General features: G+C 35.0%; 1 protein-coding gene across 14 annotated transcripts in view; it reads left to right on the top strand.

Annotated features, from left to right (window-relative positions):
- Positions 1-23,368, top strand: part of PCM1 (pericentriolar material 1) — a 78,328-nt gene that overhangs the window by 5,365 nt on the left and 49,595 nt on the right. For 7 of the 14 annotated variants that reach the window (XM_077772358.1, XM_077772388.1, XM_077772366.1 and 4 more), the window contains exons 3-14: positions 4,853-4,970; positions 6,908-7,153; positions 8,164-8,433; positions 9,140-9,310; positions 9,496-9,612; positions 11,069-11,257; positions 15,937-16,114; positions 16,273-16,362; positions 18,690-18,799; positions 19,722-19,938; positions 21,872-22,070; positions 22,969-23,142. In XM_077772358.1, coding sequence (XP_077628484.1) covers positions 4,875-4,970; positions 6,908-7,153; positions 8,164-8,433; positions 9,140-9,310; positions 9,496-9,612; positions 11,069-11,257; positions 15,937-16,114; positions 16,273-16,362; positions 18,690-18,799; positions 19,722-19,938; positions 21,872-22,070; positions 22,969-23,142 — 2,057 coding nt within the window. In that variant the 5' untranslated portion in view covers positions 4,853-4,874. Of the gene's footprint in view, positions 1-4,852; positions 4,971-6,907; positions 7,154-8,163; positions 8,434-9,139; positions 9,311-9,495; positions 9,613-11,068; positions 11,258-15,936; positions 16,115-16,272; positions 16,363-18,689; positions 18,800-19,721; positions 19,939-21,871; positions 22,075-22,968; positions 23,143-23,368 lie in introns of those variants that run through there. The other 7 variants (XM_077772406.1, XM_077772424.1, XM_077772449.1 and 4 more) reach the window with 3 other exon arrangements.

Raw genomic sequence — 23,368 nt, 5'->3', positions numbered from 1 at the left:
CTTTAGTGTGTATCCTTAGTCTTTTAAAATCTATATGCAGTTTTTGCATATTGCTTGTTTTCCTCTTTTATATACTCTATGAGGTTATAAACACAGGCAGTATTTTTCAGCCTTCATAATTATATGGTTAAAGGCTACTCTTGCCTAATAGCATCCAGCCTGTTGTTTAGCATTCAGTTTGTTTTCAGTTTATCACAATTATAGCATAAGAAACAATTTCCTGCATTATAGCTTCCCTCCCGCCACATTTAAGTTTGTTTTCTTATATTAGCTGTGGAGTGATATAATTACAGGGTCAAAACTCAGTTTTAGTTCTTGATACAGTATTGCCAAAATGCTTACCAGAAAGGTTATGCCAGTTTACCCTGTCACCATAGTGATTGAGCATTCCAGTTTCCCTTTGCTGTCATCAGGATTAGGAAATATGTGTAATACAGCAAATTTAATAGTCCCTTATTTTAATTTGCAGCTGGACTTTATGATTAATATTGTCATAATTCTTTGTTTACTGACTTCTTTTTAAATGGCCTGTTTATACTTGCTTTTCTTGAGATTTTTTATTTAATGTTTTTATTTTTTTTCCATAAATTCTTACATAGTAAAGATACTGCTTTTACTTCATATTTCTTTGAGATTTTCCCCCAGTTTGTCAGTTACTACTTATTCTCCGTAAACTTAGGATTTACTTTTATAGGAATAAAATCTGTTCAGCTTTTTCCTTTTTATTTCTGCAGTCCATATTTGTAAGAACTCAATTTTTGAAGCCCATCCTGTTTTCTTGTTTGTCTGTCTGATTTCTTTTTAATCTTCCTGATCTATTTTTAATCTACTTAGATACTACCTTGGTGTTATGGTATAAGGCAGCCTTTTCCACTTGTGAGAGAATTAAACTCTAAGGCATCCATTGTTCACTGATAATTAATTTTTCTTCTTGTGTGTGAACTGGTACTGGGTAAGTACCATTCTTGGAAGAATTGAGAAAATTGTCACTTCAGTCGTTTTTCTGTTTTTGTGTTTGAGATGAAAAATCCTAGTTAAAAAATGCTGTTAAATCTCTAAATGATCTTTTTCAAAAGTGTTAGCAAATTGTCCCATCAATTGGATAATCCTACATCATCTTACACGGTACTATTTTTATGAAGAGTAAATGATAAAATGCTCATAAAATACTTATTAGCATGGTGCTTACCATATAGTGAACAAAATAGATGTTAGCTATAATTAATTTTCCTCATTACATTTTTCTAATTGAGTATAGTTTAGGATTTTGGTGTGGGGTGCTGATACTAACTTAACTCATACAGGCACTCAATATGATTGAATATCTCTTGGGGCTAGTTTTCTACTCTCCCAACTTCTATTGCTACATTTACTTGTATTTTTCAGATATATGTTTTGTCAAATTCCAAGAAGAATCCCACTGGGAATTCATTAAGCCTATATTAAAAAAAAAAAGATGTTTATAATATTTGTCTTCCCACTAGGGAAGATAGTTTGTTTTTGTACTTACTACATTTTCTTTTCTATTGCCTTACAGAGTTATTGGTGCTTCTTTACGTATGGCGAAATTACGTTATTCCTAGGTGTTCTCTTTTAGGTCACTGTTAATAAGTGGCATCATTTTTCTCCAGGATATTTTCATTGTGATTGTTGGCGATATTTTGAAATAGATCTCTGCGTTTTCTAATGCATATTTTTAAGAACACCATCTTTTCTGTTTTCAGTATTAATATTTTTGTTTCATAATTTCCTTTTATTTTTTAAACGTTTATTTTTGAGAGAGCGCGCGCATGCGCGTGTGCACGCATGAGCAGGGTAGGGGCAGAAAGAGAGAGAGAATCCTAAGCAGGTTCCTCGCCGTCAGCATACAGCCTAATGCCATGAGCTCATAACCTGAGCCAAAATCAAGAGTTGGACGCTTAACTGACTGAGCTACCTAGGTGTCCCTCATATTTTTCCGTTTTGTAGAACTTTGAAAACAGTGCTAAATAACTTCTATGTTACGTCATTCTTGTTTTGGTCTTTATTCTTATAGGGATGTCCTTCATGTCTTATTTTAATATTGTTGGCTGTTGATTTAAGATAGACTTCTTTCACTTCCTTAGAAAATTATTAAAGTAGGGCATCTGAGTGGCTCAATTGGTTAACGCCCAACTTTTGATTTTGGTTCAGGTCATGATCTCACATTTGGAGGGATCGAGCTTCTCATCAGGTTCCATGCTGATAGTATGGAACCTGCTTGGGATTCTTTCTCCCTCTCTCTCTGCTCCTCCCTGACTCATAGTGTTTATTTCTCTCTCAAGATAAATAACATTAAAATGTTAGAAAGTTATTAATATGTGCTCATTGAAAAGACCCACAAACAGTATATTTATTATAAGCAAGTGTCACTGTATTTGTACTTTAAAAAAGTTTCTTTAAAAAAGTTTTTTTTACTGTTTTATTTATTTCTGAGAGAGAGAGAGGCAGCATCAGCAGGGGAGGGTCAGAGACAGAGGGAGACAACAGAATCCGGAGCAGGCCCTAGGCTCTGAGCTAGCTGTCATCACAGAGCCCAACGCGGGGCTTGAACCCACGAACCGTGAGATCATGACCTGAGCTGAAGTTGGACACTTAACCTACTGAGCCACCCAGACGCCCCTAAAAAAATTTCTTTTTAATGTTTGTTTATTCTTAAGAGGGCGAGAGACAGAGCATGACTGGAGGTGAGGCAAAGAGAGAGGGAGACACAGAGCCTGCTTCAGACTCTGAGCTGTCAGCACAGAGCCACAAGTGGGGCTTAAACTCCAAAATTGTGAGACCATGACCTGAGCCAAAGTCAGATGCTTAACCGACTGAGCCACCCTGGCGCCCCTGTATTTGTACTTTTTAATATTTTTCCAAATTAAGTGTTGAGTTTTATCACTACTTTTTGAGATGATAAAATTTAATCTCTCTGTAATATATATTATAGTAGATATTCCAGCAATAAAACATTTATGAGATAATTCCTACTTCTCATGGATGATAATCCTTTTAATATTTTCCTCTAGTGAATGGGATAAATTAGGATCTTATAGTCGAAGTAGCTTGGATTTGTATTTCTTTTTGACATTTTTAGCTGCATGACCTTGTTGAAGTTATCTAACTCTTTTGAATGTTAGTGTTATTATTTGTAAAATGAGAAACCTGATATGACCCTACTGTTTAATGCCTTTCTCTGCCCCTTGAATTCTAAATAAAGTTACCTGCTCATCTCTTTTACTCCGTCCTCCAACCTGCAAGTTCCACACTTCGTAAGGTTATGTGGAAATCTTATTTTCTCCTGATTCAGCTCTTCTTTTGAACCTCTGCTTCTGCCATTGTTCTTTGTTTCTCATCTCTTTGACCCAGGTATGAAATTCAGTATCTTCTTTGATATTCACAAAATCCTCAAATTTTTTTTTTCTTCTTAGTGGGGAAAATTTATGACTTTGGTAGACTACTCAAGAGTTAGGAGAAACAGGGGCGCCTGGGTGGCTTGGTCGGTTAAGCGTCCGACTTTCGCTTAGGTCATGATCTCGCGGTTGTGGGTTCGAGCCCCGCGTCGGGCTCTGTGCTGACTGCCAGCTCAGAGCCTGGAGCCTCTTTCGGTCTGTGACTCCCTCTCTCTCTGACCCTCCCCTGCTCACGCTGTCTCTCTCCTAGAAATAAATAAAACATAAAAAAAAAAAAAAAGAGTAGAAACTAAGGTAGTAGAAATACAACTTGAAGTAAAGCAGTAGGCATCACGATTCTCAAATGTTTTAAGCCACTGGATTCTTGGCTTTTATTGGCCTTTCACCCCTGTAGGCCTGCTTCCTCCCTGCCCTCTCTTTATCTTGCATACCATTACATTCCTATTAAAACCAAACCTTTCTCGGGGTGCCTGGGTGGCTTAGTTGGTTAAGCGTCCGACTTTCGCTTGAGTCATGATCTCGTGGTTCGTGGGTTCGAGCGCCGCGTCCAGCTCTGTGCTGACTGCCAGCTCAGAGCCTGGAGCCTGTTTCAGAGTCTGTCACTCCCTCTCTCTCTGACCCTCCCCTGCTCACGCTCTCTCTCTCTCTCTCTCTCTCTCTCCCCTAGAAATAAAAAAAAAAATTAAAACAAAACAAAACAAAAAACCCAAACCTTTCTCCATGTTTCATGCAGAGCACTTCTAACCTCTTTGAAACTATGACACAATATCAGTACCCAGGTGTGTGGGAGTGTCAGTTTTTTTCTTTTTCTTTTCTTTTTTTAAAAAAGAGTAAAGGATTTGAGCAAGCATTCTAACGTTTAGTTTTGAGGGAGAGAGAGCACGCGCATGAGTGAGCGAGTACGAGTGGGGGAGGGGCAGAGAGCGAGAGAAACAAAATCTTAAGGAGGCTCCAGACTCTGAGCTGTCAGCATAGAACCCGACACGGGGCTTGCACCCATGAACCATAAGTTCATGACCTGAGCTGAAGTCAGATGCTTAACTGACTGAGCCATCTAGGAGCCCCTGGTTTTTTCCTAATAGCAGTTTTGGTTCTAGCAATTAATAAGTTTTTCCTACCTCATTGCTCTACTTTTTAGGACTGTGTTCAATTAATTAATTAAAATAGCCTGAAAGCATGCAGGCCAGGATGCCTGGTGCATATTTTGAAGTATTCCTTCCCTTTGCCACCACTACAGCTACTTAACTCATGTTAATTGTAATAGCTGTCTGGCAGCTAAATCAGTTTGTCTATGGTATGTGGTTGACAGTACCTCTTTCTATTTCATAAGATCAATTTTTCTGGATTCTTTTATATCACTAAGCCTCATGGAATGGTTTAAAAATTAAGAGTTCATTTTTATGTGTTAAAAATGTTCGTTCTCACTTGTTTTGCAGAAAATTAATTGGTAAAGCCAGGATGGCTACAGGAGGAGGTCCTTTTGAAGAAGGCATGAATGATCAGGAGTTAGCAAACTGGAGCCCTGAAGGTGTAGATGACCGACTCAACAATATGGTATGATAACTTCTCATTGATGGTGTGTCGTTAACTACTAGTGTTAAAATGCATCTTTCCCCTGCCTTAGCCAAATCAAACTCAATGAGACTCTGTGAACACAGTTGTTCACATTAAATGACACTGGGCTATTTGTTATATTAGTTGAAGACATTAAAAAAAATTTTTTTTAATGTTTATTTTTATAGGAGAGAGAGACAGAGCACAAGCAGGGAAACAGGGAAGGGGCAGAGGGAGAAGGAGACACAGAATCCAAAGTAGGCTCCAGGCTCTGTGCTGACTGAGCTGTGCTGACTGAGCTGTCAGCACAGAGCCTGACGCGGGGCTTGAACTCAAGCCATAAGTGAGCTCATGGACCTGAGCCGAAGTCAGATGCTCAACTGACTGAGCCACCCAGGCGCCCCTAGTTGAAGGCATTTTTGTTTGTAGTTAACAGATAGCAATTCTTGTTAGCTTAAGCCAAAAATATTTATTATAAGGATACACAGATGTCTTATGGAAAACTACTTAAACAGATTTGAGGTCTATAGCTGGGTTTTAGGAAGAGAACTAGAAAACGGAACTAGAAAGTTGTCAAGAATTGCTTTCTCACTACCCTATTTGCTTCTGAGTGCCTTTGCTTAACACAACTTTCTTTTCCGCAGACCCAGTTTTTTCTCCCCTGTGGTCCATGTCGTGTACTGTCATTGCCCCTTCATTCTAAAGTTTTCAGTTATGGCTGCAATTATGTACTGACTAGTTATTTTTTAGGTCCAATATGAAATTTTGAAGTATGATCATCCCAATTTGGATTAGATACGCATCTCTTTTCCAGTCATCTTTGGCCAGGAAGGGGTAGGGCAAGTGGGACAACAGGTTGGCAAGAAGACCCACACGTGGATTGGGGTGAAAAGACGGTTCGTAGAGAAGGGAATTGTGTTATTAATGAGGAGAACATCCTATAAAGGTTTACTGTAGTAAAACTAGACCGTTCTCCTGGTATGGCTAAGGTAGGAATTTATAGACCTTTTTGTTGAATGACTTAGGTAATGTGGGTATAACTAAATGAATAAAAATGTTTTCCCATTAAAATATGAATCATTTTTGTCATTTCATGTAAGACCTTATCATGTAGTATGTCGTGGCCTGTAAAACCTAATGTTATGTTTATTGCTTACGATATACTAGGCACTGTGCTAGATGTTTTATGAATGTTATTTTTAATCGTGTTTTAAAGGTGACACTACTTTAGAGATTAGGAAACAGACTCTGGGAAGTTAAATTGCCTAGGGTCATATAGTGGAACGTTTCTTCAGATAACAGTAATTTATTTATTTTTAAGTTTATGTATTTGTTTTGAGAGAGGGAAAGAGCATGCGAACAGGGGAGGAGCAGAAAGAGAGTGAGAGAAAATCCCAAGCAGGTTCTCTGCTGTTAGCACAGAGCCCGAGGTGGGGCTCGAACTCCCGAACCATGAGATCGTGACCTGGGAGAAAATCAACAGTTGGACACTTAGCTTACTGAGCCAGTCAGGCGGTCCAACAGTAATTACTTTAGAATCCATGTTGATTCCAGATCTGTCTTATCTTACATATTGATTTTAAAGGAGGTCAGTAAAGGTATCTGATTTCTTTCACTATCCAATTTATAAATAGTAGGGAACCAGTTTTAAAAATGGTTTTGAAAGTATTCACACTGAGAATTTGGGGATTTATGTTTGTTAAAGATGTGTGATAGAAAAGTAATCTCTTTTCTAAAGGACAGTCTCTGAAACTTAGGCTAGATGTAATAGGAAAACTCATTAGTAGAAGTATATAATGGTCTCTAAGTCTGTATGCTTATGTGAAAAATGTTTTGTCATTTTTAACTTTAAGAGTGACCAAAAGTTTTGACGCATATCACATTACTTTCCTGGTTTGATAGAGGCCAGATTAACTTTTGCCTTTACTTTTTTAAAGGATTGGGGTGGCCAACAGAAGAAAGCAAATAGGTCATCAGAAAAGAATAAGAAAAAGTTTGGTGTAGAAAGTGATAAAAGGGTAACTAATGATATTTCTCCGGAGTCGTCACCAGGAGTTGGAAGGCGAAGAACAAAGACTGCACATACATTCCCACATAGTAGATATGTGACTCAGATGTCTGCTCCTGAGCAGGCAGAATTAGAGAAACTGAAACAGCGGATAAACTTCAGTGATTTAGATCAGGTTTGTGAATTATTTTAAAAATCTGGCTGTAACTATGAGAAATATTTAGAATGGGTTAAATAGTCTTAGGAATAAGAAGTGAGCTGTTTATTTCTTTTTTCTTAGTATTCATGGATGTAAAAAGACTTTTAATTAGTGGTGTTGGTATTAGATTCTTTGAGGGCAACAGAGACTGCTTTCTGAAGTTGCAAAGGACAAGTCTTTTGTGATTTTATAACGTATACTCTGTGACTAACGTGAATAATTTCATTATGGAACTAAATTTTGTATGTTAGTAACTAAATAAGATTACAGAAGGGAAGATCCAATTTATCACTGTCTAAGGGAATTTCTACATTACCTCAAGTTTAAAATAAAACCGTGGTTTGTCTTAAAATTACTGAAATGAAATTTGGCACTAAAAGCAAATGGAAATGATAATGAACTCTTAACAGATATTTTACTGTCACATCTGTGCTTTGGAGAAACCAACAGTTTACCAAATATTCATAAAGGTACATTCAAGTCTGGGATGATGGTGGTGGTGATCACATATCATTTAGTCATCTATATGCTAAATTTTGAACACTTGTTATATAGCAGGCACTGAACTAAGTACTCTTTTAGACAGTGCTTCATCTAGACATATCTTTGTGCTGATATTTATATTAATTAAGTTATAGTCATTGGGGCCAAAGCCCATACAAAATTCTGTGAATAAGTTTGATTAGCAATGTGAGTTATAAATGTGGCTTGTAGTCCTAGTATTTCATTTAGATTAATCTTGCTTATATTCATCAATTGAATTAGGCCTGAGAAAATGAGGAATAGGACAAGTTAGTTAAAGTGTTGGTATTTTAGTAAAAGAATTTTGTAGATTAGATAATATCTTTTGCATCTTACTACAAAGCTATTTAAGTATACTTCCTGAATTGATAGCTGATGGTGAATTGACTAAGAACATTGGAATTTTTTTTTTAAATTTTTGAAAGATTAACGTTTGTGGGGTTTGGTTTCTTTCTCATATGTAGAGAAGCATTGGAAGTGACTCTCAAGGTAGAGCAACAGCTGCTAACAACAAACGTCAGCTTGGTGAAAACCGAAAGCCCTTCAACTTTTTGCCTATGCAGATTAATACCAACAAGAGCAAAGAGGCTGCCATAAGTCCTCCTAAGAGAGAAATGATCGGGTCAGCACAGTGTAAAGAGTTGTTAGCCTCTGCTTTAAGTAATGACCTTTTGCAAAACTGTCAAGTCTCTGAAGAGGATGGAAGGGGAGAGCCTGCAATGGAGAGTAGCCAGGTGGCAAAATGCTTCTTCTGCTTTATTTTCATAAACTTCGAAGTAGAAATACTAAGATTAAGTTTTATGGAGTTATGCACATAGGAATTTTAGTTGTGTAGTTGTGTGATTCTCATCATTAATCTTCCACATTTATTCAATATGGTGTAAATTTGTTTTTACCCATAATGATTGTAGAAATGCTGTATCTCGGTAAACTAAAGCTTCTATTTATCCACCAAAGGCTTTGTTGGTAGTTTTTGGTAAAGGGGGGATTTGAAACAGTGTGGTCAATAGGTTATTGTAAGAAATTTTTTAAATGGTAATATATTTCTTTCAAAAACAACTTTCATAAGTATTTATAATAGTTTTACTTTTAAGTAAATTAAATATTATATAAATGTTAGAAAAATTTAATAACAGTTTAAAGGCATGTAGTTATGGAAGTAAATTTTTTCAAGTAATGTAAATTAAAACTAATTTTGAAATTTTTAAATTCCCAATTATTAGAGTTGTTAGTTTTGCCAATTATGTTTTGATTAAATTCTAAATTTGATTCAGATCTTTGCCTGTATGAATTCAAATGACAAAGCTTGAAGTATCTTTCGTTATTGTATTTGAAATAAAAAAATATGTAGAATTGTTGCTGTGGACTGATTTGGAGTATGTAGTTTTACATACTATTTATTTTCATGTTTTTTTTTTTCTCCAAATGTTTTCCCTGCAGATTGTAAGCAGGCTTGTTCAGATTCGTGATTATATTACTAAAGCTAGTTCCATGCGGGAAGATCTTGTAGAGAAAAATGAAAGATCTGCTAATGTTGAGCGCCTTACTCATCTAATAGATCACCTTAAAGAACAAGAAAAGTCATATATGAAATTTCTTCAAAAAATCCTTGTAAGTTTTGTACTTTTTAAATAATGTATTGGGTTATTTTTGTGGTACATCACTGTACATATGCTGATGACATTCTGATTCTACCCCAGAGGAGTTAATATATTTTCAAAAAATCGTGCCATCCATTATAACATTTTATTGCCCTTTTTAATAGTTGTATGATTTATACCACTAAAATATTTCAGGCTAGAGAAAATGAGGAGGAGGATGTTCGGACTATAGATTCAGCTGTGGGATCTGGTTCTGTAGCTGAGAGCACATCGCTAAACATAGATGTGCAGTCTGAGGCTTCAGATACCACGGTAAGCGGCTTTTTGGTAATTAAAAGTGCTGGAAATGAAGATTTAAACTTTCCCCCCATTTTTCAAGATGATATTTTTTATAGGCATTTCTTAATGAAAAGTATACTTTCAGGGAAGAAACCCTCAAATTGTTAATGCTGTATATATTTTTAAAGATGGGAGTATAAAAGTTTTACTTATTAAACGTCTTAATGATTGATTTGAAAATCTAATGATGTCTGATCTGCCTGCAGAAACATGGTTTCTCTGTGTTTCATTAAGCACAGCTTTATGCATTTTAAGATGCTTTGGGAAAGTTAAAATTCATCATGGATATAGGAGCTGGAAGTACAAAGTACCATTATGAAGCATATTGTCTGTTGGAAACGTCTCCAAGTTCTTGTGCCACTGAGGACTCATTTGAAGGCTACTAGGATTTTCCCTTCCTAGGCTGGTTTTTGAACTGTAGTAAAACTAGATGACTGAAACACTGAAATGAAATGGGCCAGGATAGGATTTACATTATGATTTATTCTTGTAATTCTGCAAAATGAAATTTATCAAAATACTGTTTTTTGGAAAAGTAATCAGAAATTTACAGAACTTGGAGGAAAACTTTGTAAAATGAACTTATAAGGTAGTGGGCTTTGAAACTTATATGCTTTTAAGCATTTTTATTTTAACAGGCACACCTATAACCACGCATTAGTAAATTTGAAAACCTATTACAAGTAAAGCTTTGCTTATGAAAGGATAACCCTGTGTTACTATCTTCTGTTTCTGAGATACGTTCCAAAATACCATTCAGCATGAGGAATTTGAGGGTTTGTTTCCTGTTAGTATCACCTGCATAATTTCTTACTGCATCCTTTCTCTTCCCTGCCCTTCCTAATTTGAAGAGGAAATTTGAATTTTTCTTTACCTACATTATTTTCACCAGGAGATATTCTAGGGCTTGATCCAAACAATTGTTGAAAATAGATTCTGTTGTGGGCAAATTGTTTTTCTGTTTACAGTGGTGCTAAGAATAATTTTTTTCCTTATTTTTCATTTCAGCTTAAATGGAGTTGGGGAATGTGGGTAAAGGAATTCTCTCGGGGAGGAGTGGGAGATGGTATAGTTGATTATTCCAGTTTGTATACGCATATATAATGTTCACTGTGATGAGACTTTCTTTCATAAACATAAAATGACATTATGAAAGTTGATTAATAACAGCAGAATAAATGTTAAAAATGTGCTTTAGATGTTGTATAGTTGGGAAATTGCCTAGGATATGATACTTACTTGATTACAGTAAGCATTAGTCTAGTATGCAGAAATTTAGAAGTCTTAAGTTTATGACACTTGGGGAAGTGTGGGTTGATTTTTAAAGAGATGGACTGGTAAATTTTTTGTATTTATATTCACAAGGCTGGCTTGTATGTTAAACAGGAGTTTGTGTTAAGAAATTAATATGCTACACTATTTAATAAAGGAGGCATCTTTTAGTCTGAAAATTCGGCCGTGCATTGAGGACAAACTAGGGAATTCAGCTTCACAAGAACAGGTTTCAGACATTGACGTTACTACAAGTCCAAAAGGGAAAGGTGACAGACCTCCTCAGAATGACAGGGAACTGAGGCCTGATAGGAAATATAGCCGAAAACGTGGATTTCCCTCAAAGGTATATTTCACAATATTAATTTGGGAAGTCTTTAAATGATTAGCACCTCTTTTGTTCACATTTCCTCTTCCTTATTTGCCTTTCTCTTGTTGCTATCACTCTTAAATATATAAGCTATTAACATGGATAATTATACTGTAAATTGCTTTGATAAAGTGTTGTCCCTTAGTGTTTTTATTCTTTTCTGCTTTCTTGTCTGTTCTCCATGGATTTTATGTGACAGCTGTATTTAATTTGCATTAACAAAGGACTCAAAACTTAATCCATTTTTTTCTTTTGCTGTTGAGAACTCAGAATAGAATATTCTTAAACCTTAACCATTAGTTGCTGTTTGTTTCTGATATTTGTATTCATGGATGAACATAGTGCTTTTAAGTTTTGTCTTAATTCCTGTAGTCATTCATTAAAGAAAAAGAAAATGGAGTAAGCTATAACCTTTCCTTTCTTTCCAAGAATGAAGTATTTTTATGGTGCTTTTTTTTTTGGTTTATATTTTTGTTCTTGTTCGAAACCTCTTTCATTCTTTTTTTTTTTTTTTAAGAAAAATACTTCATAGTTTGAAAAAGCAAAAAAAAAAAAGTTACAATGTTTTTACTGGTTTTTTCCTCCAATGTTTGCCCTAAATGTTAATTTTGCATGATCAGCAAAAAGGCACTGAGGAAAGGTTTAAAAACAACTGTGTAGTTCCACTTAAAACAAGTTTCAATATAAAAGAGCATTTATAAAATGTTTGCATCCTTTTGGCAAGAATAAAATACTATATTAGTAATTAAGTATAGATTAGACTAATTCCTTATGTTTTATTAGTAGCTTATATTAACTTGGATTGGTCTTTGTTTTGTACGTTTTCTTTTTCTAGTTGTTTGAAAATGACAAAACCTCTATTTTGGCAGTTGATTCTGTTTTTTTGTATTTTTTCCTGGCTCCCATAATAATTTGAGGATTTAGTTTGAAATCAGCTAGGATGATCTTTAACTATAAAGTGTTAAGCAGAAGGTGCCCCAGTATAACAGTAGAGTAAATTAAGTAACTGATTTTTTTTTTTAAAGATTTAAAAAAATTTTTTTTCTGTTTCCTAGAAAGTGAGCACACATGCGTGCGGGAGAGGGGTGGAGGGAGAGAGAATCTTAAGCAGGCTTCTCATGGAGTCTCATGTGGGGCTAGATCCCATGACCCTGGGGTCATGATCTGAGCCGAAATCAAGAGTTGGACAGTCAACCAACTGAGCCACCAGGTGCCCCAGTAGCTGTTTAATTGTACAACTAGGACCATTGGAGAAGAGAATGAGACATAATAAATATCATTCAAAACTCACTGCTTTTTAAGTCTTCTGAATAGTGAGAAAACTTAAGGAATTGACAATTGTTATAGCATAGTGTCTGCCAGTTTTTCTTTTTTTCCTGAAGTAGTAAATATTTTCTTTTAAAAACCATTTTTCTGGCTTTTAGTTCTTTTGAATAATGTCCTTGTAAGTGAATATTACTCTCTATTGAAATCTCGGAGTTTAATATGATTCTCTTTAATCTTTTTATTCTCAGGACCATCCTAGGGTAGTTCTATCGTACTCTGCTCATAATATTTTATTAGGAAAAAACCCTAATTCTCACCAACTGACTTGGTTTTTCCTCTGCTATGTAGAATTGTGTTCTCCCCACCTCACCTTCATTTCCTACTTAACATCCTTACAAGATGTCCTATGCTGTTAAACAAGTAGGAAGAAAGTGGAATTCTTAACTAAGATTCAGAGCTTTAAGCAACCTTGTAAATTACAGCTTGGTAGGAAATGGTTGATATTCTCCTGCTGCTTACAAGGACAGAATCCATTTTATGGAATATTTCACAGACATGATGACACTTTGCATAATTTTTGAAAAGAAGCCTTCTACAAGTGCCCATGCCTCATTATTTGCCCATACTTCTCTTTCCTTTGTATTCATTATCAGCTTTTAGAGACTTTGTAAGCTTTTAAAAATAGTATCTACACCTTTGCTGCTATCATTTTCATCACTTCTAGTGATTTCATGTAGGCTAACTTTGTCTCCCAAACCAGACTATGCTTCCTCTGACCACTGTGTCTTAGACTTTTGTATTTAAAACTGTCTAAGCACATAATTTAGGGGCAGACAGTGTGGTCTGGAAAATACTTGCCTAGATCTTAGGAACCTGACTTGCCCTAATTGTGATGTTGGATAAATCACAGCTTTATCTTCTTTGGGCTTATAGTTCCCTTTCGCATGAGAAAATTGGGACATAATATTATCTGAAGTACCTTTCAGCATTAAAAATGTATTTGGATCCGTCAAGAGTTATTGGAGGAACTTCAGTTGACTAGAGGAAATAATTTTCTGAATTTGAACTTGTAGGCATCTTTGAAGTTCATGCCTAAGTTATTTTTTTATCTCTAAACTAAAAATGTACTTGCTGAGAGTGACTCAAAAAGTTAAAGTAAATATGTGTTATAAGAGTGAATATATTCTTTGCTTCCCTTTTGGATTCTCTTTTGGATAGCATCCGCTTGGTATGTTCTAATCCGTAGGTATTTTTATTTCCTTTTTCTCATCTTCCCTTTCTTTATTGTTTGACTGGTTCCTATCTGCTTCCCTCAGCTTAGATTTTCTGAGTATTGGTTTGAATATTGTTCATATGGATGCAGAACTTATTAAGCAGTGTTAAAACTCTAATTTCAAAAATTGTTAGGAAATCATTTTTGGATTAGTGAATAATCTGAAGGTATTTGTGTTTACTTTCATGAATAGTTCAGAATCTTTATAATTATTGGTCAGAGTTTTGCAAATAAATCTAACAAGAATTAAAGTTCTTTTAAAAAGTTCGCTTTTAAAGGGGAAAAACCCAGAATGTTATTTATTTAGTAAACTCTTTAAAATTAGATACCTTTAAGGTTACCTTGAGGTCTAAGTAGTTTAGATACAGTGTTTAGATACTTTAGTAGTATTTTTGAGAGATGGGAGGATTATAAATTGAAATAAGCCAGAACTAAGGAGATGAATTTTGACAGGAGCGAATGTAAATGTTAGTAGCGTAACTCCACTTGTTTATGTTGGGAGAGAGAACTGAATAAACAGTTGATGTGGAAAGGAAATTCATGACAACAGAAAATCTTCAATAAGTACTGGTTTGTTCAAGATAGACTGGTATCTCTTCCATGTTCATGAAATCTGATCAGTCAATACAGGATAGAGACAGCACTGACTGTCCTGGCTTCTCTGATATGTATATCACATATTCCACCCATTGTCTTTCTACTTCCTTATTTGATCCTACTTCCTTCAGAGTATTTAATTCATAGGCATGTACTTACTCACTTCGTAATTTATTGCTTGCCAAGTCCACAGTGTAAAACTTATTCATAATACTGATGACTTCTGCCTGGAAGGTAATGAGAAGGGATTTTTGCATAGTTATTGATAAGGGACGTCACCGAACAGGGAATCTCTCTGGAGCCATATGTTTTCTCATAATTTCTACAGGAATCACATAGAGAAAGTAGATCAGTGCATTTTTACTTTCAAATGAAATTATTGAACTTTTATTCTCCTTAATAACTTTGGTAGTGGGGGGGATTATTCATTTAAAATCTCCATAATTCCAACCAAAATTTGGTAGCAGTGCAAGTTTAAAATTGACTAAATGTTTTCAAGTTAATAGAAATATTCTGTGTAAATATTTGGTAAAATCATTAAACTTTTAAAATACAAGATTTTTAAAAAGGCAAATCAATGATGAAAAATATCAATATGGTGTATATCTACATTTCATATGTAATTTGGCTTGTTTTTTCTAAATTGTATTTAACTTGGTCTCTTTGCTTAATTGACTTTCAGTTTTTCTTGTTCGGTTACATTTCAGTGGTTTTAGATTTAATATTTAAGATTCTGTAATTTCTTATAAGTGGCACCTATTTAATCTTGTTCCTCCTCTACTTTCAGGCAAAATGGTAGCATTTTCGGGGAATTTCAAAGTACTTAATATTCTCAGACTCTGCTGAGCATATTCTAAAATAAAACATAATAATGTTATCTTTGATACGAAATATAAAGATTCTGTCTTATGCTTATAAAATGAGATACAAGTAAATCAAACCCTTTCGTCTGATTATTAAATAATAAAAAGTGTTTTTTAAAATTTCTTTCCTTGGTTAGAAAATAATGGGTTTTGCTTTTGTCTTATTAGTGTTTTTTAACATCACTTCCAGAAGTGAGGCAGAATGTTTTTTAGCCTGATCTTCTCCAGGGGCATTTTTTTTTAGGGCATTCACCTGGTATCTGTTTGTTCTTCCTTTTCTGTAAGATCTGGATCCCTCGTGTGTGTGTGTGTGTGTGTGTGTGTGTGTGTGTGTGTGTGTGTGTGTGTGTGTTTAGCCCTTTGTGACCTTTTTTGTATCCCTTTTTCCCCATTGGTTAATTCCTCTTCAAGCTAAGCCATTGATTATGCTCTTTTACTGTGAAATTACCTAACTACCTAGCTCTTAACCTGGCAGGCTATCTCTGTGTCATCGTTTTTTTTCTTAATTCTTTTTTCTTCAAGTCTACTAAAACTGTATCAAGGGTTGTATATTGAATGCTAATTTATCATCTACATATGTACTTTGCCATTAGTATTTGAAACAGGAACATGAATTTTAATAATCAGATGTAAGTATTGTTGATCTTATTTTCTAGGCCAGAGATCCTCAGCAGGAGCCTATGGAAGAGATAGAAAATTTGAAGAAACAGCATGACTTATTAAAGAGGATGTTACAGCAGCAGGAGCAGCTGCGAGCCCTGCAGGGACGACAGGCCACTCTTCTCGCTCTGCAGCACAAAGCCGAGCAAGCTATTGCTGTGATGGATGATTCTGGTATGCCGCAGTCTAGCATATTGATAAAAGCAAGGCTCGGTTAATAATGGTCTTGCAGGGTGGATGCTGGTTGCTAGGTAATCATATCTTGATTGTTGACTAGTTGAGAAACCTACGTATGAGGCTTACCGAGTCCTGTGCTTTCTCTGATTACGCAGAAAAGACTGCAGGGACAGCTCCTGACCGACATACTGTACCGGGCCGACAGCCAGCCTGCTCTCCTTTTCATCAGAGAGCGCCCTCAAGAGGTAAAAGGGACAGTCTGCAGTTTTGTTTTTGTACCTTACACTCATAGGGCTCTTGATGGGTTTTTTCCACCTTTTGTATTTTATTCACCTGGGATTGCTATACTTTTCTTGCCTTCCAAGAAAAGGTCAAAACCTTAAAAGTGGCAGTGAATAAATGTGTAGAGCTTCTTTAAGCTTCTGACATAAGCTCTGTTATGTCAGTTAGATAGATACCCAGTAGTGTTCCTTTTTACTGAATTTATATCCTGTATAGTGTTCCTGAGACTCAGAAACATTTTTTTCATTTCCCCTTCTCTCATAGCCATGTATCTGTCATTTAGGTGGAAATTGTATTGAATTGTTAGTATTGAGTCTAATTTTATAGTTTGTTTTGTCATCTTTAAACCTCTTGAGTTTCTCATTATGTTGAAAACAACTTGTTACCTGTTAAAACTCTTTGTTTTACTAACTAAGGTATATTTTCTAGTCTGTTATCCCAGTCTAATAATTTATTTTCTTTGGGTTTTCTGTGTTAGGTCTTCACTGAGGTTACCCTGTTATTACTCATTTTATGCTACTATCCATAGCTAGCCCAGTGGCTGAGCCCTCAGATCACTATTACATATAATTTAATTTTGCATTTTCATAAGGAACTTTATGCCTTGCGAGCAGCTTACTCCTATGTGATAATTACGTAACTGTGTATCATGTATGTAGTATAGTATATACCAATAATTAATACACATTTTGAACTCTTTTTTCTCTTGTAAAGTTCAGAGTATCATTAGCTTTTATATTTATATTTCAGGAAGTAGATAATTTAGAATGAAAACAAAATACTTAAACAATGACTAATACTAGTTAAAAGCTAATGACTAACGCTGTAAATACTTTAAATATTTTCCAAGTTTTAGATTTCAGAGACTTGCCTCTGATAGTTATGTTATTTCAAATAGTTACATTTACATCATCTCATTTGATTATCACAAAATTGTGTGTTAGTCACTAGAGCATTTATTTCTTTGTTGTAGAAAAGGAGCTCTAACAGAGTTTGTGATTTGCCTATGCTTATATGGAATATTAGTAAAATCAGATCTCTTGAATTCTAGGTCAGAGGTCTTCTTTTTATGAGTATGTGAGCTTTTTTCTTTAAAGTGTACTATGAGGTAGGCACCAGGAATAGAATGAACAAGGGTTTAAGAGTAACTTATTTTACTATTTCAAAAATAATTCTAGTTAGTAGTTTTTAAACATTTTCTCTTGTATTTCTGAGATTATGATGAAAAACCAGAATGATAATATTTAATCTTCTGGTATATAAGTGAGGCAAAGTAATTGTTAAAGGAAAGAGTCATTTTTTAATTACTGAACTAGCAAGCGTATGCTAGTTAAGTGTGTGTTAGTTATCTATATTGTAATTTCTTTGTTTTCAAAATAGAGTTTGTACTAGATACTTGGGATTCTATTTAGCCCTGAAATTCTAATTTTTCGTTGAGAAAGCTAGTATTTTCCTTTAAAACAGAAACAGTTTATAGCCAGTGTTTCTCTTAGAGCTAGCAAGGATAAGCACAGGGTGGTTGGGTAGTAGAGCAGTGACCGTTATTGAAATTACCATCTGAATACTACCTCAGGGATACTGCCATAGGAAGATAAGAGCTATGGTCTTGTAGTATGACTTGTGTCATAAGCAACTACTTCTCTAAATTACCTCTTCTGTTGCAGGGGTCAGCAAGCTATGGCCAGCTGGATTTGTTCCACTGCATAAAATAAAGTTTCATGGAACATATCCATGTCTATTTATGTATTGTCTGTGGTTACTTTTTCCCTGCAGTGGCATAATTGTGTACTTGAGACAAAAACTGTATTTCCACAAAACCTAACATGTAATGTCTGAATCTTTATGAAATGTTTGCCCCCCTGTATTAGATCATTGATTCTGTTTGGGGAGGTGGGAATTGAGACCTGACCGTATTAGCTACGCTTTTACAGATTAACCACTTTCCCTGCTGGTTCCCCAGCCCAGTCTGATTGGCCTGTCCTTTCCCTACTCCATTGAGGGAGTATTCTTAGTTGGGAGGTAGGAGTATTTCTCCTTAAATGATGGGATAGAAAAAGATGAATCACTATACTAGAGTTTTCTGGGTCTTTTTATTTTCAGGTGAGATGGAAATTTCTATTAAAATGATTGGTTGGGAGATAAATCTGAGAGTTAACTAGTTATAAATTAGGTTAGTTTTTTTTTTTAATTCCTATTTTTCTCCCAGAATTTAGTTTTGCCTTCTCAAATTGAAATTTTAAATTCAATTGAATTTTAATTTATTTGTTTTATTGAATAATTTTCTTTCCAGTTGTAACAGAAACTACAGGTAGCTTATCTGGAGTTAGTATCACATCTGAACTAAATGAAGAATTGAATGATTTGATTCAGCGTTTTCATAATCAGCTTCGTGATTCTCAGGTAACTTAATTTTTTTAGTATAGTTGAGTTTAAAATCATTATTACTTAAACTAGTGGTTCCCAAACTTCACGGAGTATAAATATCACTGGGCATGATTGTTTTAAAAAAAAAAAAAATGTAGTTTTCTGATTAGTGGAATCCCCTCACGTCCAAAAGTATGTGTGACTCATTCATTTGAGGTGGGCTTTCTCACCATGTGATTCTACTGCTGGTAGTCTGGGGACTATACTTTGAGAAACACTAAATTAGAAGAACACCTACTTTGTGAATGGAGTGACAAGTGAAATTTAAGAATTTAAACTTAAATCTAAAACTTTCAAGAGTTTAAGAAGGATACTGCTTGGCTGATGTTTATAAATGCATAAAGGATGTGTATTTTCTATAGGTGTAACAAAATGTAAACATATGTGAGGATAGTAGAAACCTATTATATCTAGAGAGAGTAATGCGGGTGGGGGTTGGTATGTGTTGGTATGTCTGGAGCTTTAGCTATCTCTGTAATTTTATATTTCTCTTAAAAAAATTGATGCAAATGTGGCAGAATGTTAAAATTTAAGCTTAATGGTGGCTTATTCATTTTATGATTTCCTAAGCCTTAGTGGAAAGAAGTGATAGGAAAAACTGATAGGTTAAGAAGTTAAAGTTTATGATGGTGATTCTAAAAAGATGGCAAGAGAGAAAATGAGATTTTTGAAAGATTATATGATATTTCTCGTACTTAATTTAGTTATTTGTGTCCATAAAACCATATATGTGTTATAGTGGCACATCAGGGAAATAGTATGGAAAGACATATACTCACCCACCAGCACAATCTAGGTAGATATTTATCACTTTTTATAAAGACTGTTTATGCTTTTATAAAATGAGAATGAAACCTTTAACTGTTTTGGTCTTCTTCTTTTTTTATTTTTAAATAAGCCTCCAACTGTTCCAGACAATAGAAGACAGGCAGAAAGTCTTTCATTAACTAGGGAGGTTTCCCAAAGCAGGAATCCATCAGTTTCAGAACGCTTACCTGATGAGAAAGTACAGCTCTTTAGCAAAATGAGAGTATTACAGGAAAAGAAACAAAAAATGGACAAACTGCTTGGAGAACTTCATACACTTCGAGATCAGCATCTGAACAACTCGTCATGTAAGTAAATCTGGCTCAGCAAGGTTAGGTGGAGGACACAAGAGCGTATGTGCTGGCATCTAGTAGTTATTTATTAAATATCCGGTGAACGAATGTACTCATAGTTCCTCAAGAAAATGACAATATTTGAGGGGAGATAGGACTTGCATGGGGAAAGTTTTTAACTAATAAGGCAGTCTATGAAGATAGCCAGATAGATGGTTGATCTGTTCTATAATTCAGTAAAGGGAAAGAATAAAGTTGGGCTTTGAAAAATTGGCAGGATTGTAATTTAAGCAAACAAAAAGAGAAGGTAAACCGTTAGATATTTGGACATTTAATATTGGATTTTTTAGCATATTCAAGTTTTCCCTTAAAGGGAACTCTTATCCAAATTAGTACTTTGATTTAAAAACTACGAAACAGATTTAGAAAGTATGCAAAAAAATGAGAGGTGAAAAACTTATGTAGTACATATGGTTTAGTGAAGAAAACCTGTAACTTACATAGTTATAACGTATAGGCTACATAAACTATAAAAATGAATAACTTTCTTGAAGTAGAAGCCATCTTAGGTGGGAATAGGAAGAGCATAGTTGTACTAGTTATACTATGAGAACCATGTTTTCTGCTTCACAGATGCCTTTCTTGGCCTCTGTTGAATAGTCCGCAGTTGCTCTCTTGACACCTTCTCAAGCCTGGTCCCTTTCTTTTACCTAAACAGTCAGTAATAGGAGCTCTAGCAAGAGAAACTGATTACTAGTAGGATCAACCCCAGCTGGTCAAAATTCTTCAACATTCCTGCTGCTCTCTTTTTAAAGACAGGGATAGAAAAAACATCTCTGGAGTCCCTGTTCCTTATTCTTTACCCATCTCCTATTTGTTTGCCACCCTCCCCCCCCAAAAAACCTTAATATTTCTGCCTGAAACATCCTTCTTTCTTTTCCCTGACCTCTGCCGGTCTCTCCTTCTCCTGAGTATCATCTAATCCCAGTGCTTATCCTTCCTGTACAGATGAATACAGCTAAGAAAAACTTAAAATTCGAAAGTTGTACTCAAGGCCTTGTGGTCACTTTTAAATACATAAAAAAAAAAAGTAGCACTCTGCTACTGATGACTCTAAAAATGTGATTTTTTTTTCACACTGGGAAACTGAAAACAGCAGCAAAAGGTAGAACAGTCAAGGAGTAGAGCAAAGAGACTGCTGGAAACCAGCTGTAGCAGTTGATAATGTGAGCAACAAATAATGATGGTCATCCCTGTGAGAAAGATAGATGACAATAGTTTTAAAGTGATGGAGATAGAAAAGTGCAAAGATTCTTAATCTTCATTTATTGCCCTTGAAGGCATAAGGTATCTTTGATCCATGTGGACCGAAAAGTAATTAACATATAGTTCAAGAACTGTGGAAGGTTAGCCATCATCTAGTTGGAAAATTTTATTGCTGGCCTGTATTTCATGGTATGAATGTACTACACTTGCTTTAACAGTTTGTCTTTTGGAACAAGGAAAGTTCCATCTTGGAGACCAGATGTAATTCCTGTGAGCTGTGGATCTGGAACACTCTTACGGACCTTATCCACCAGGGCTGTAAGGATTTGTAGATGGTTTACTGAACATCATCCACATTTACCCTATTTAACTTAACCTAGAATCAGGTTTATTGGGAGAGTATACTGGTTACTTTTTAAAGTAGAATATCCTGGTTCTGGTCAGTGTCCACCTTGTCTTTGCTTACAGTTTTCTTCCTGTTTTGAGTCTGTGGTATTTGGTTGAGGAACAGCTTAATGAACAAGTGGTCTGGCTGTTCTATTCTTAAGTTTCTAAAATTTAAATCTGCAAAATTGAAGATGTTAATGATTTTTTTACTTTTTACTTTTATACGTAAATAAACTGAGTGTTATTTGATGCCATATTTGTTTATTTATGGTAGCTGATCCTTTTTTTTTGTTAGTTGTGCCTTCTTCAGCCTCTCCTCAAAGAAGTGTGGATCAGAGAAGTGCAGCTGCAGCTCCTTCTGCCCCCATAGGCGTGGCACCAGTCAATGGGGAACCCAGTAGCCTCACGTCATCTGTTCCTTATCCAGCTGCTTCTCTAGTTTCTCAGAATGAGACTGAAAATGAAGGACATCTAAATCCAACCGAAAAACTCCAGTAAAACATTTTTACAAACATTATTTACATAGAATTGAATAATGGAGATAAATTATGGTTTTTGTTCTTGGATTGTTGAAAACTCTGGAAAAACTGAGTTTATTTAATATGATAGATTAGAATTCTTAAGAGGTGGTAGAAAAAGTGTCTGTGTGTGTTATATTTCGTTCTTTGAGTTGTCCAAGAGAAATGAGACATTGTAGTACAGATAGTTTTTGTGAGCAAATGCATTCCCATTTTCCAACAAAAAGTTTTGAAATAGCTGGGATTGCATTAAAATATTTTTATATTCAAATGGTTCTAAATTCAGAGTTCAGGCTCTAGAATCAGAAAGCCTTGAAATTGTATTTCACAAGGCTGTGTGATGTGGACAAATAACTTACCCTCGCTAGGCCTGTTTCTTCATCTGCAAAATAAAGATAATAATAGGCCTATTCAAAAGGTATTTTACAGATTAAAAAACATTGGGATAGTTTCTGGCACTTAATGGAAACTCCAATTTATTATTTTGGGTAAACCTATTCTACACGTATAGATCTCTATATGTTATAAATGAGGAGCCTTCTGTAAATGCTTAGTAATGTCTACATTACTGATTTGCCTGAGAGGTAGGATTTAAATTGAATATTTACTACTTCACTGTTCATTAAGGAACCAAATCTGCTTCAGGTGAACCCTTGAAACTTTTTGTTTTAAAGCTTTTATCCCTAACATGACATAAGAAAATAGAGTGGTGAGTTACTGAGTAAGAAAGATACCCTTGAAATTCATTACTTTATAGTCACACCGCCTGGGTGTTTGATTAGGGTTAAATTTTGTTTGTACTGGCTGCTTGTATATGAAAATACCGCATGCTTTGTTTTGCTAAAATGGGTATTATATTTTGTTTGTTTGTCAGGAAGTTAAATGAAGTTCGAAAGAGATTGAATGAACTAAGAGAATTAGTTCATTATTATGAACAAACATCAGATATGATGACGGATGCTGTAAATGAAAACACAAAAGATGAAGAAACTGAAGAGTCAGAATATGATTCTGAACATGAAAACTCTGAGCCTGTTACTAACCTTCGGTAACAACTTTTTCTGACATGTTCCTTCTACTTGGATATTTCTAATATGCAACAAAAAAACCCTCAATAGGTTGCTGTTTGCTTTTTATTTAAGCTTTTCTCCTGTAAAGCTGTTTGAGTGTACTATTTTGTCCAGTGTAATCTTACTTGCCCTGTAAAGATAAACAAATAGAGAAGCAGTGAGTGCAGTAGTTTAGCAAATTTGCTTTTTGTTAGATCAAATGCA

This window comes from Crocuta crocuta, unplaced genomic scaffold (genome assembly GCF_008692635.1).
Source record: "Crocuta crocuta isolate KB4526 unplaced genomic scaffold, BGI_CrCroc_1.0 scaffold140, whole genome shotgun sequence".
Classification (NCBI taxonomy): Eukaryota; Metazoa; Chordata; class Mammalia; order Carnivora; family Hyaenidae; genus Crocuta; species Crocuta crocuta.
This window is presented reverse-complemented; position numbering and strand designations above follow the sequence as displayed.